Source organism: Anthonomus grandis, chromosome 16 (assembly GCF_022605725.1).
Source record: "Anthonomus grandis grandis chromosome 16, icAntGran1.3, whole genome shotgun sequence".
NCBI classification, from domain to species: Eukaryota; Metazoa; Arthropoda; class Insecta; order Coleoptera; family Curculionidae; genus Anthonomus; species Anthonomus grandis.
The window spans coordinates 7,670,699-7,685,768 of NC_065561.1; the positions used below are offsets into that span (position 1 = coordinate 7,670,699).

Sequence of the window (15,070 nt, forward strand, 5' to 3'; positions counted from 1 at the left end):
TTTTCAAAATATTGGCTCCAAACAAATTCCAACTTGGCTGCTAAATCTATTTGTAATACATTTTAAAGATATGTATAAACACTCATATTATGAAAAATGTTACTGCAGCAGTAGTGTATTTACTGCAACAATGCGTTTTGTGGTTAGTTTTCGAGTGTCCTACGTCATTCTGATTAAGGCAAAAGGTACCTGTTTCTCTTTTTTTTTAAAAATATTGAAAATTTTTAAATCAGCAATTCTTCGCCATAGATAAATTTTTGAAGGGATCTTCGACCATCAATTTTCAATTTATAAACCATTATTATTTAGAAAAACTGAAAATTAAATTTACCTGACAATGCTATCGACAAATAATAACCGTCCTATGGTTTAAACCTTTTACCACCAAACAAAACTCTTTATTTTATTCTTGGCACATGTTTCGCTAACGATGTTAGCATCTTTGGAAGAACGTTAAAACTAATTCAGTTTTTTGAATAATAACCGAATAATAACATAGAAATTTCGTACTGACCACATCTCAAGCTAAAGAATCTCCCTAGAAAACTAGAAAAAAAAACACCTATAACTTATAATAACTTATAACTTAGAACAATTTTAAATGCAAGTACCTTTAAAGCGATGACATTGAGAGACTTCAATGTAGTATATACCTTTTCTGAGAAGAAAAGCAAGTTTCAGATATTGATAGCTATATGTCCTTGCTGATTTATAGGCTGGTGAGACTAATCATGCAAAAATCTGGTCATAGGAAGCCGAATAGGAATGTCCTTCTAATGGGCAGTGACTATATGGCCTCTGAGACAGTAAATTGTAAGGATTTTGTGACCCATATCGAAAGCAGAGAAAAGTGGTAGAATTCTAATGGCTCCAGAATGAACAGTAGAGGTGGTGTAGGGTTCTGTGATAAGGCCCCATATACCAGCAGGGCATATTCGTTGGGGGAGCACACTACTGTCTTTACTGTATTAAAATGTCGACAATCAATCTGCTTCATTAGCAGGGCTGTCATTGAGGTTATTATGCCCGAAAAGATAAGTTTTTAGTTCGTACTGAAGTGCATAAAGGTTCTGGAGGAACTGGTGAAGGTGAGCTGCAGACTTCGGCTTGTCTGAGTGTCTGGCCACTTAGGCTATGCTGGAAATAAGACAGCGAACTCCCTTCCGAGAGTGAAATCTGCAAAATCTGCCGCCTGGAAGCAGCTGCATTAACTACATAGCTGTTACATTAATGAAGAGTCTGCTGGACATGTGGATCCTTCGGAAATAGACGGAAGTACTTGCCATGAAACAGATTAAGGCACACCTAGATGGGCTCTTTTTCTGTCTCACCATACAACTACTGCGCTTAAAAAGTTGCGCAATTCGACTAATGACAGATATTACGGACAACCCTGAATGCCGATTGGGTTGGCAAGAGGATGAAACTGCAGACAACGATATCGGAAAGCGCCTAGCACTCACGCGAGGTAGGTTTAAATATCTGGGTAACATCTACAGTTTACCCAGCGACATTAAGTCTGTCAATCCATAGAGTCTCATTGGTTTTTCCAAGGCTATTGCTACCTCTGTTAACACTCGGTGAAGTACAACAGGTCTATTAGAAGACTTACATGCAAAACAGCTCTTTTTTGGGTGCCCAGTGCCTTATAATTGAATTTAATTCAATAGGTAAGTCCTATTATTTTTGCATATAGAGGCTGTTATTTTTCCATGAACCAATAATTAGCGGATACCCTGTATATATTACAAAGCCAACTACCACCAAATATTAAAAATAAAAATACATATCGAATTATTTATTAATATTAATTCTGCCCTCCAGGTAACCTCTTTTTAATATGCTATTTAACATTCCCCTAATTACTGCAGGTCCATATAATTTTCTATTCAACCATAACGAAATCAAAACATGAAATTGGTGAAAGCTAGTTAGAACATAATAGATCCTAACACAAGTTTGGAATATAAGATAAGTTTGAAAAATATAAGATAATGAACATAAATAATTTTCCTCTATGGGATAAAGATCGATGCAAACGTCAGAGTATTCATTGAGAGGAATCAAAATAAAAATGTAGGACATAAGTATGTGAGGAAGTTGGTGCTTAAGTCTGAAAAAAAGAAGTCTGTTAGCAGCAACAAAGCTATATAGGCCAAAGTAGACAAAGCCTGATGCTAGATTGAATAACTAGGACAGCTAGCTAAAGATCCACCGTTTTCTTACTTGAACGTCGCTAAGCTGGCTAATATTTCGACTCGCTCCGTGCACAAAGATTTACAGAGGAATAAGTTTTTTTTTCATACAAAATTTAAACTATACATGTATTTAGAGAATATGATTACGATGGAAGAATACAATTACGCAAATTAATGTGCTAAATATAACGAAAACCGTAAATTGATCAAAAATATCTGCGCTTGATGAGCTACCTTTCTCTTCAATGGATTGGGAGTTGAGATGCGATAAATTTAATTCTAGATTTTTTCCTGTGTATATAAAGTTTATAGCGTTCCACTTATGAGGTGATTACCATCCACTTGCGCAATTAGACTACTTATTCGAACCAATTGTATCCCCAAACCAAGTTTTTACCAGTTCTTTCTTTCTGATTAAGCCAAGAATCCGAATAGATAGGCAAGCAACCCATTAATCAATGCCTGAATTTGCTTTTTGGAATTATTCATTGATTTGCCTGATTAGTTCTGGTCTAGTTGCTTCCACTAATATTCTAGCATTGCACTAAAAGGCTCCGCCAGCCAGTGTACCCTACCACGAATAATCCCCGTACACTGCACCACTTTCAAGATCTTAAAGATAAGATTTCACTGAAATAAAGAGGCATTGCCAGACTAATTTACGCGTCACGAGGAATTTCAAAACAGGCTTTATTATTTAACATATATGTATTTTAAGCCATTAATACAGAGTGTCCCAGCAAAAACGAAACAGAGGTATTTTTGGTATGAAAAAAAAATTTTTTTACAAAAATCTCGAACACGTCGATTTTATTTTCGAGGGGGACAACTTTTCCTTACCAAGGCACCCTCATACCAGTAACCCTCTTCGAGGGGGTGGGATCACCCCTAAAATCTTAAATAGAGGGGTCGCGTGATACTTTATTTTAAAGGTCTTTTAATTCTGAATATAACTGCCAAATTTGAAGTGGCTAAAATTTTTTATCCGGATATGACAGCTTGTCAAAATTGTAGAAACAGCGGAAATGAAAAAGGTATTTTGAACTCCGTTTTGGATAATATTTTTAAAAGAATAAGGAAGTGCTAATTTCAAAGGGGTCACTTATTAATTAAGAGGCCACCCTAATACCTGGAACCCTTTACGAGGGGTTGAAAGCACCCCTTAAATCTTAAATAGAAAAAGGGGTCGTGTCATTCCTTATTTTGAAGGCCTTTTTACTCTGAATTTAAATGGTGACTTCTGAGTGACTGATGGATATCTTGTGGATATAAAAATAGCAAGAAATATCTTTACTGCCAGTAAAAGTGGAGAGATAAGAAATACCTACCCTTTTCCTTTTGTGTCTTTTAAATAAAACAAGTTTATTTAAATTACGTCAATTTATTAAATGTTCAAATTGTGCCCCGCCTACTTCCATGCAGGAATACAGGTTTTGCTCAAAACGATGCCTGACGTTTTGTAGAACTTCAGGTGTTATCATCTGACACTCATTTATAATTCTCTGGCGTAAGTCTTCTAGGGTATCTGGTTGGGTAGCGTAAACTTTTGTTTTTAAATGCCCCCATAAAAAAAAATCTAATGGGGTTAAATCGGGTGACCTAGCTGGCCATTCCATAAAAGGTCCTTTCCTTCCAATCCAACGATCAGGAAATATCTCATCAAGATATTGCCTCACACCAGCAGCATAATGTAGAGGCGCTCCGTCTTGTTGGAAAACGACTTGATCATCATCAGAATGATTTCCGCCTTCCATTATTTCTACTATTCTTGGATATACGGCATTTTCCAAGAGATCTCGGTACATTTCTCTATTCAAATTTCCGGGCAGAAAAAACGGACCAACAATGGAGCCGTCCAAGATTCCCGCCCAATTCCCAAACTTCTCAGGGAACTGGGTATGAACTTCACGAAACTGGCCCGGATTTGCATTTGACCAGTAGCGGCAGTTATGACGATTTACGTTGCCATTAAGAAAAAAAGTACATTCATCTGAAAAGCAAATGTTGTAAATAAGACGCGGATTAACAGTTATCATATCACTAAGCGATTCACAAAATTGCACTCGTCTGTCAAAATCGTCCTTATTTAGTTCTTGCACCAGATGAATTTTGTAAGCATGGACTTTATTATGCTTAAGTATCCTATGAACACTACTTTTGCTTACTCCTGTACTCGTCGCCAATTTTCTGACACTTATTCCTGGCTCGGCATGAAGTTGACCTAGGACAGTTATTTGCATTGCTTCATTGACAACAACAGCATTTTGAACCTCACGCTTTTTATTTAAGACACTGCCAGATTCCCTAAATTTAGCAACTATTTCTAGAACGTATTTTCTGTTGACTCGTTTTTCTGGATGAAGGTCATTAAATTCTTGTACCGTTCTATTGGCACAATTATTGTTATGCCGAAAGAAAAACTCTATCATCTCAACCCTCTCTGCAGTAGAATAAACCATTGCTAACAGTGTTTCAACACGTAAAAGACTGGGTAATAATTTAAAACTATTTAAATAAATGCTGCTTTATGAAAAAAGTACCAGTGATATTTAGCAAGCTAAATAAATTCTTCAGATACTTGTGTTTGCATTTTATTTGGTATTTTGTTTTTATTTATGATATGCTGATAAGGTGTAATAACAATAATATTAACAATACTAATAAATTTTTAATCATGTTTTAATGATACAATAAAAAAAATTGTAAGAAAGGGTTTCAGGCATAAAGGTTTATTTAAAGCATTTTTTCCAGAATTTTATTAGGCTTTCATATCCAGAAGAAATCCATCAGTCACTCAGAAGTCACCATTTAAATTTAAAGTGAAAACGCTTTTAACATAAGGTATAACACGATCCCTCTTTCTGTTTAAGATTTAAGGGGTGCTTTCAACCCCTCGTAAAGGATTCCAGCTATTAGGTGGCCTCTTAATTAATAAGTGACCCCTTCGAAAATAGGATTTCCTTGTTCTTTAAAAAATATTATCCAAAAAAGAGTCCATAATACCTTTTTCATTTTCGCTGTTTCCGCAATTTTGACAAGCTGTTTTATCCAGAGAAATAATTTTAGCCACTTCAAATTTGGCAGTTATATTGAGAATTAAAAGACCTTTAAAATAAGGTATCATACGACCCCTCTTTCCATTTCGGATTTTAGGGGTGATTCCACTCCCTCGAAGGGGGTTGCTGGTATGAGGGTGCCTTGGTAAGGAAAAGTTGTCCCCCTCAAAAATAAAATCGACGTGTCCGAGATTTTTGAAAAAAAAATTTTTTTTCATACCGAAAATAGCTCTGTTTCATTTTTGCTGGGACACCCTGTATATATTTTAAGTTTTTCAGAAAAAAAACTTCGGTTCGAATTTGATAACTTTCTTCTAACTGTCGCGTATATAGTTCCACCAATTTTACATTTCTGGGTACGGCTGTATAGCAAGTTATAAACCCTTTGAAGCGACGTCACACTATAGGGATTGACAAAACTGTATAAATTATGAAATTAAACTTGGTTTAAATTTAGGAGAAAGGAATTCAAGTTAGATTATTTTAAAATAAAGTTACTGGATAAAAAAAATTCCCTTATAATCATATTTATGCTATAGTTAATATAGACGTTACTTACTTGCTACTAACAACTTACCAATTTTTCTAACAAAAAACTCCCAGGAAATATAAACGGAATGTACAGAGTCATATAAATCAAAGAGGTCCAGTTGACCCATTGCGTAGACACGCCATAATACTGTTGTATCACATTACTGATTATTGAATACTGGATCCATTGCATAGCGTTAGATGCAGAGAACAAGACAAATATCACCAAGATAAGCCATCTGATTTTGTAAACTGTGGGCTTCTCAATATCTGGCAAAGTACCCATACTGCCGCATTTTGATTCGAGGTCTTGAACTGAGGAGCCCATGGTGTTGTAATTGATGTTTGTGCCTGAAAACGGAGATCAATAAATAAGTGATAATGAAAATTGTCTTATGCTGCATAAGCTATTAGAAGTTTAGTTATTTATAATAGTTAAATTAAAAAAATGTACTAATAATAATAACTATTTAATTTCATGACTAAAGCGCATAGTAAATAAAAATTATACAAAAAATAGACAATTTTACTAATTAATACTTAAATTTAAAATAATATTCAATAATTCTCGGTTGAATTTAAGAAAAAGTAATATTTTTAATTGATTTAGGATTCTATTACATAAAGTTGAGGCCTGGTAGCTGAATGATCTTTCACAAAGAGCAGTTTTACGTAGGGAAAATATGATCACACATTTTTGTCGTAAGTGAGAAGCGGATTCAGAGGAGAAGTTCGGACCTTCCTCCTCCCAAATATCGGTCTCCCGAATAAATTAGTCTTTTAGGGTAAGAAGGTAATATAATTTCATTGACAGTGCTCAAACCAATTTTCGGATTAATTAAAAGTATGATTCTTAATAAACAAAAAGAAGACTGTGACTTGAGTAAATGCAATGAATAAGCGAATGATGTCCATGATGAAAGGACACGCATGCCAAAGCAGACAAAACATTTCGAGACATTTTCGAATCTGAGAACTAATGAAGAAATAAAATCCGATTTCAAAATGTGGCAACGTGTCAAATGAAACTTCCAAATCTAGTAGAGTAAATAGAATAAAAGAAAGTTTATCCAGATAATCATTGAATTGTATTGTGACTATTTAGTTGACGCATATAGGTTTATATCTTGATTTTGAAATACACTTAAGATATTTAGCATTCTGTCACGAAGCCCATTTATCAGAAGAATTGATTTGTATTGAAAATTATGCGTTGCAATAAAAAGAATATTGAATTTTATTTTACTTTTCACCATCATACAAAACTATGACTATGATGGAACTTATATCAAAAACTAAATATTTAAATAATTTAGTTTTTGATTTTTTACCTCATCTTGTCTAGGCACATTGTAATGGTTCAATCTCGATAAAAAATTACAAGTCAGTCCCAGGAACAATTGGTAACAAAAAATGACTTTTGAGTAAACCGAAGAAGAACATGATGTAGAGAATAGTTTGACAGTTTAAAAAACAAAATTAGCACTATTACGTCTCTTCTGAATTATTATTATTTAGGCAATCGGGTTCAAATAATAGTAAAGATTCCTCATAAATTCTTAAAACAGTGCTCTTCTCTATGTTACTCTAAATATAAAAAGTTAAGGTAAGACATGACCAGTCCAAATATTCCATAGTCTATATAGAGTATTTGAACGGCACCTTTTTATTTACCGTGCAATGAAAATTGTGCTTTGCGATACGAAATGGTCTTTCGTAAGAGGATTATCTTGGATTTTTCAAATGGACTTCCCCAAAAATATTTTCTAGATCTCTCCCTGCCGTAAGAGTAAGTCATGTGCATCGTGCCTAAACTTAATTTTTTTAAACAGATAGCTCGGCGATTTATTAAGAATAATTTTGTGATACAGTATCAAACAATGTACAATCCTTCTTTCTTTTAACTTAGCACTTACACCCATATCATACTTCTTGATACCATCAATCAAGCACACACAAGCTTTGTATTAGTTGTATCCACTTCGAGTCATGTTCAACAAGGCATAAACCTTACAATATATAATTTGTTATTATTTTAAACAATTGCATAATGGTTTTTTAAGACTAACACATAATAGATTGTGTATAAGTTTGAAGTTAGTAAATGCCCACTTAATACAGTTATTAATATGTTCAGATAATCTTAAATTTATAAACAATTACTACTACATTTTTAGCACGTAATGAGCAATGAAATAAATGACAAATAAATCTGCCTATCGTCAACATAAACTCATATTGGTGTGAAGTTGAGAAGTATAGAGTGTAAAGAAAAGTGAGCCGGATATAGATCCTTGAGAAACACTATTACAAACTGCTCGAGAACTTGACCGTCGCCTATTTAATTTTACACATTGAGTGCGATCCGACAAGTAACTTTATTAAACAACATGCCTGATTACCAAACTCTTGATCATTAATAGGCAACTTAAATGGAAGAGTCAATTAAATGGAGAGATTAACTCAAGTTAAATGGAAGACTGCGGAACAAAAGGCAAAAAATCTTAATGCACTTAGCAACACTGAAGAAGAGAACTAGCTAGGGGATGATTTACAATTAAATTTTATTACAATTCAAAACAAGAGAATATGAAACAACACACCTATCGAGGAGAACATAGACCACTAGTGGAATAACATCAAAGTAAATATACAAGAAGCTACAGAGACGGTCCTTAGGTACAACAGAAGGCAAGCTAAGAAAGAGTCCATGACTAATGAGATTCTGGATATGATGAAAGGAAGAAGACAAGCAAAGAGTAATTTACTGAAATATCCTAAGATCACAGAGATATTCGTCACAGAATTTGAGAGGCAAGGAACACATGGTTGTCTAAGCACTGTCAAGAAGTAGAAAAATTACATGAAAAACATGACAGTTTCCACTTCAACAAAAAACTAAAAGAGATAATCAATACTTTTAGGAAGGCATGTACCTCAAAAATCACTAAAAATAACCAGAATCAAAAGGACTCCCAGGACATACGTAAGGTGTGGGAAACATATACAGATTGGAGAATGGATCACTACACATATAAAGTTTTTAACAGACGAGATGTTGCAACGCCGCCGCCGCGACAGTACTGTTGCGTACAGCTGGTGTTCGAGGTTCAAGCTCGATTATTTTAAATTTTATTTTGGTAAGCATCTGACGTTGGTCCAAGCTGTATCTCTTGTGGCAAAATTTTAAAAAATATTACGCGGCATTAGCAAAATATTTTTCTAATGCAGGAATTACATGTGTAAAACCCGCATAGATTCGAAATTACATTTTTTTTAATTTTATATTTTTACATTGCATATTAAAAATTAAAGCGTTGTTCTTATTAAAATAAAATATAAATTTTTACATTATGAAAACATTATAAAAAAAAGATAAAATAAAACTCTAAATAATAAACATAGCAAATTATTCTTCAAATAAAACGCTCAAAAGGACCTTTTTCTTTAGCTAAACAAAAGGTTAGCCTATCGTAAAAGCTGTTTCTTACTTCCAAACGAGTTGGAGATAAAATGGAATTGGCAGATTCAGCAATTTTTTTTCTCAACTCCTAAATTCGTTGGCCTACTATTATGATCAAAGAAAAAGAAAGTATACTCAAAGTCAGAGTCTCACAAATCAAGCGTGTATTTAAAAGATTACGCGTTTCGCCGCATTAGGACATCATCAGGCCTAAATAAAATTATCATAATTAAATATTAAGGAACAAAACGCTAATTAACAGAAAAAACATACCTCATCTAAATACAAAAACTACACACTTACTCTCACTAACATAAATAAAAATATAAAATATAATATGTCTACAACATCATGTACCGTTATTGACTAAAATATGGACTTTAAAACGTTTTAGCGTTTTGTCCCTTAATATTTATTTTTATAATTTTATTTAGGTCTGATGATGCCCTAATGCGGCGAAACGCGTAACCTTTTAATAAGACGCTTGATTTGTGAGACTTTTCAGAGTATACTTTCTGAATATGGTGATATATCTAATAAGTCTTTTTGAGAATAATGGATGATTATTTTGAACTACTATTATGATGTTTAAAAATAATCTCCTTAAGATAACTCCCACAAATAAAAGTCATTTGGTGACAAATCGGGAGATCTTGGAGGCTATTTAATATTGTTAGTCCCACTAATAAGGTGGTTGGGAAAAGTATTTGTTAAAAATATTTTCACTCTAACCACATCATAAGCAAGACAGCCATCTTATTAAAAATAGACTGATCCCATGTCTATATCATGGAGGAGTTGAACGACAAGAAGTACTTGGTTTTGTAGCAACTTAAGGAATTTTTCGGCGTTCAAAGTACCATCAATGAAAAATGGACCAATAATATGGTCGCTCAAAATACCAGCCCATAAACTCAACTTTTGAGGGTACTGATTACAGAACTGAAAACTTCTGTGTCCATTTTCCTCGAGTCCAGTAACGAACAATGGAAGGATTATGTTTACCATGCAATGGAAAGAAGGACTCATCTGAAAACAAAATATTTTCTAAGAAATTTTCATTTTTATTTGCTTTTTCCATCATGGTTTCACAAAATGCCATTCTTCGCCACTGGTCTTCAGGAAATACCTCCTGAGTTTTAGAATTAAAATCATTTGTATCCATGTTTTCTTCATTTACTCGTTACAGTTTTATGGTGCATAACTAGTTCCTCTCCAAGAAATCTGCTCGATCGTGTTGAATCCGAAACTAAAGCACTTCTATCTGCCGGACAAGAATCCGGGAGATAGAAAAAGAAAGAGCTTCTGGAAAGATCTAAGCTAAAGAACCACCTACTGAAAGGTCAATATGTAGTTCTTGAGCTTTCATGTGACAATTTCTAGATTCTTCGAGGCAAAAAGATGTCTCAAAATTTGACACAGCATTTAAAATAGTTTTAGCTCAAGGATTCGCCCTATTTTCAAAATTTACTGAGAATCAGTCCCTGCATTGTACTGCCGAATTGCCTCCATAAAACCATTTAATCAATTGAACTTTTTTGGAAGGGGTATAAACAGCCATAATGATGAATATTTAAAAAATTAAAATAGCGCTTTAAGAGTCAACAGTGCAGTATGCAATCACCTATCAAAATGAGGTCTGCTGATTGTGCGGTGCCAAAAATAGCAAATCAGGCGGAATCCGCCGCGCCGCTTATTAACCAGAGGTATTATAAAGACCTATGTGTAGTCTTTTATTCGCCAACCTGTATACAGAGCCTATTCGAGTATGCACGAGCCTTAATATCTAGCAAGTTCCCAAATGAAGCCACGGAACCACTCTTACTGGAAGCAGAAGTCGTATAAGCCCTGTACTGCATGCAGTTGCTTACACAGAAATTCTATGACCAACGAAAAGACGTTTATATACTTTATCGATTACCAAAAGGTTTTCGACATGGTCCTTCAATACCCATCCTACGAGAAGAATCGATAAGAAAAAGATATTTTAATAATACACAAAGTATGCTGGAACCAAACAGAAAAACCACGATTGACACGATGATTCACATTATACGGATAACATAACTATAGCTAAGGAAGTTCGACCAGGTTGTGTATTGTCACCAGTTTTATTCAACATATATATGGAAACGGCATTTATAGTTAGCACTAGAGGATAATCCAAAAGAAATAAAGGTGAATCGTATTCCCATTAACAATTTGTGATACGCTAATAATACGAAACGGTGATCTTAGCAGATAATATTAAAGGTCTACAAGCCATCACAAATGCCATAAACTCAAAAGGAAAGGAGTTTGACCTTAATAATAACATAAACAAGATAAAAATCATAGCAACATAAACCAAACTGATGATAGTGAGCAGACAAGCCTGCAACAACGCAGAACTCTATATTTATCATATCTACATTTATCAAGTTCAATGATTACTTTTTGCGACAAGAGGTACCATTAGGGCTCCGTCTTCGAGTGATGAACTGTTATATGGAGTGGAAACCTGGTTCCTAAACGTCAAATCTCTTCAAAGGACAGAGGCCTTCGAAATATGGATTTTGATAAGATTACTTTAGATTCTCTAGATAGAACATGTAACTAATGAGCACGTCAGAGAACAAACACTGACCGACAATTGCTAGACATCGTAAAACAACGAAAAACATCCTACCTAGGAGATATTCTTCGAAATGCTAGGTACAATTAACTAAAAACTATACTAATGAGAAAAATCGAGGGAAAAAGAGAACCAGGACGAAAACAACACTCTTGGCTACGCCATGTCCAGAACTGGTGTAACATTGCTGATGCTGCTACGATATTTGAAATATCCGAGGAAGGAACTCTTTATATTGCTCAGTGAACACAACGCCAACGCGTTAAGAAGCATATGGTACGAGAAGAAGAAGAATGCGTTCGAATTTCGAAGTCAAGCATTATTCAGACCGTAAGATCACTTTTATCAGACGCTTAAAGGATGTCATAAGTTACGTTTAGAACGACGGTTGTGCAGCTATGATTATTACGAAAGCTAAACTATGGATGAGAAATATGTTATAAAGAGGTTATAAATGTTATAAATATGTGGTCATTACACGCATCTGATTTTTCAACTCTTTCAACACTCTTGGAAGGTTGGGAAATTCAAGGAGCCGACAGATAAAGACGTTTTTCTACGCAGTAGAGAATGTATTGTTTTGTTTTTATATGTATTTATTTTTTATTGTTATGTATTATTTGTTTCTATGCAACTCTTTGTAAAATTATTTATCTATGAAGTATTATTTCGAAAATAAAGATACTTATTTATTAATGTATACATTAATAAATCAGCTGAAAATGTTTAAATGTATTTATTATTAACACGCATTTATTAATAAACAATTATTAAGATATTTAATCCAGGGTGAATATTTGCAAAACTTACGTATCAATACACACAAAAAATACAGATACGAAAATAGCAAATGCAAATTGATAAGTATAGATAAATGCTTGGATTTTTTTAATGACAAATGGTAGATAGGTATTTTAATTATTGTTGCATGTTGTGGTACTAATGGTACCTTATATTTAACTATTGGCATCCAACTATCAACATAATTATTATCTTTTTTAAATATGTACGCATTATAAGGTTTCAAAAAAAGACGTATTAATATATACCTGTGAAACAATAAATATTGTAATAAATAATAATTTCTTGATCGTAAAAACTTAAAAATAATTCTTAAGAAGCTTTATTGAGAGACTGGAAAAAATAAGGCATAATTTTAGCGGCAATTCGGTAAAGTTAGAAAAAAATAAAAGCAAAAATTAATCCTGGTGATAGAGTTGAGTGTAGTTGGTTATGGATATCTGCGCTTTGAATTTATAGCTCTTAAACTTTACATGGATTACATTTATTACGGCCAATAATTTTTTTGGTCTTAGAGGTGTATCTGATATTGCATCGATTTTTAATTTGATCTTAAAATATTTCAAGAAAAAAACTAAAATTTATTTTAGTTTGTTAATATTATCTCACAAACATTTAAAAAATATAGGTTTCGAGCAGATAAGTTTCACTTTCGTAGAAAATTTACAAATTTAAAATATTTTGCAAGTCTTTGATTAGAAAAATGTAATTTTTAACGTATATTTAAAAATGGCTGGCTAGTCGCTTAGATTTAAATCCTTGGTATAGTTTTTTATGTAAAAAGTCAGCCGCTGCGGAAGATTTATTGAAAATAAATAAGCGATACTTTAGTTTTTAAATGCTATTTTAATTCTATTGTAAAAAATATTTGTTAATACTAATTGATTAAATGTTTACGTATTATACATTTTCGAGAAGAAAATCAAAATATATACATGGTGCTTTGTTGAAGAAACGCATGATTTTTTTTATTTAAAAAAATCGTTTCAATTAAATTTATTCTTAAAAGTTTTCTTTTAACCCTTTAGCGTCGATTGGGACATACTTGTCCCATCAAAAATTTGGTTTTGAAAATGCGATTTTTTTATTTGTTAAACTTTAGTCTCTTTTGTTATTTCTTTATTAGTACCTACCGCAATGACAAAAATAGCTTAAGTTTATTTTTTAACGTAAGTATAGTGTGGGCTATATATGTCCCAGCCGTATATTTGTTTGGGTTTTATATGTCCCAATAGTAAAATAAACCAAGATCAAAAAAATCATATTATTTATTTTTTTCAAAGAAATACAACATTAGGAGTGATAAGATGAGAAACATTCTTTACATGGTGGTACGTCACAGGCGAAGCATAACATGACCGTCCTTTTTTCTACTTTTTGCTGGGCACAACGACGGCATCTTCTTCTGATTTTTGAAAGGATAGATAGATGGTCTCCAAGATTAATCATATTTTTAGAAGATAGTGTGGTCCTACCAAATGATCTCTTACGAATTAAAGCAGCATTTTCACGTCCAATTCCTATCAGTTGTTATGCCAGATTTACCAAGTATGTCAGAAACGGAGTATCTCTGTTACGAAGTTCCTTGAAGATTATCCAAGCATTAACTGCTGTGGTTAACAATAGCTTGTAATAAACTTTTTTCTACCATTTTAATGACTTGCGGTCAATATCATCTAGGCCTGTAAGTTGATCGGACAGGTCTACGCCCCTTATAAAGGAATTATATGTGTGTATTGCTTCGGGACAACTTAGTGTCATTTTTTTACCATCTTTACTAGTCCTTGCAACCTCAACTACATGATCAGTACTCAGGACTATTACTTCTTTAGTATCCATCCATTTGAATGCTATTGTACCATAATTATTGCAAAGACACTGCATGTCTCCTCTTTTCACTGTCTTTTTATCAAATTGCTCAAATTTCGGCATATTCTTTCGAGTGGCTATGTAAGTTCCAACTTGAGGGAAAGGTAAAGTGTTCATTAAATTTACAGAAGTAAAAAAACGGTCATAACAAATAAGTACCTGGTTATCTCTTAAAGTTTCTGTCAATTTTTTTACTACTCGTTCACCTAGAGTGCCATCTCTTCCAGAATAAATATTAAAATCATAAACATAACCCGTATTAGAGTCGCAGCGTTCTCAAATTTTTATGCCTCTTTTGATTGGTTTTAATGGTAAGTATTGTTTTAATGATGAACGACCTTTAAACTTTCTCATAGACTCATCTATGGATTGAAATTTGCTTTGGGTTCTTGCTTTTGGGAACGTCGATTTGAGGCACGTAACAATATCTTCAATATAATAAGTTTTACTGGCGTTATTTGGCTTTTGTGGATGGTTAAAATACAGTTTACTAGCCAGAAGTCTAAATCTATCTCTAGAGATAGCTTCTTTCATAGCC

General features: G+C 33.4%; 1 protein-coding gene across 5 annotated transcripts in view; it reads right to left on the minus strand.

Moving 5' to 3' along the window:
- The window catches only part of LOC126745867 (uncharacterized MFS-type transporter C09D4.1), a 170,876-nt gene that overhangs the window by 43,831 nt on the left and 111,975 nt on the right, over nt 1–15,070 (minus strand). For all 5 annotated transcript variants that reach the window (XM_050453893.1, XM_050453894.1, XM_050453897.1 and 2 more), the window contains exon 2: nt 5,832–6,136. In XM_050453893.1, the coding sequence (XP_050309850.1) occupies nt 5,832–6,136 (305 nt within the window). The remainder of the gene's footprint in view (nt 1–5,831; nt 6,137–15,070) is intronic.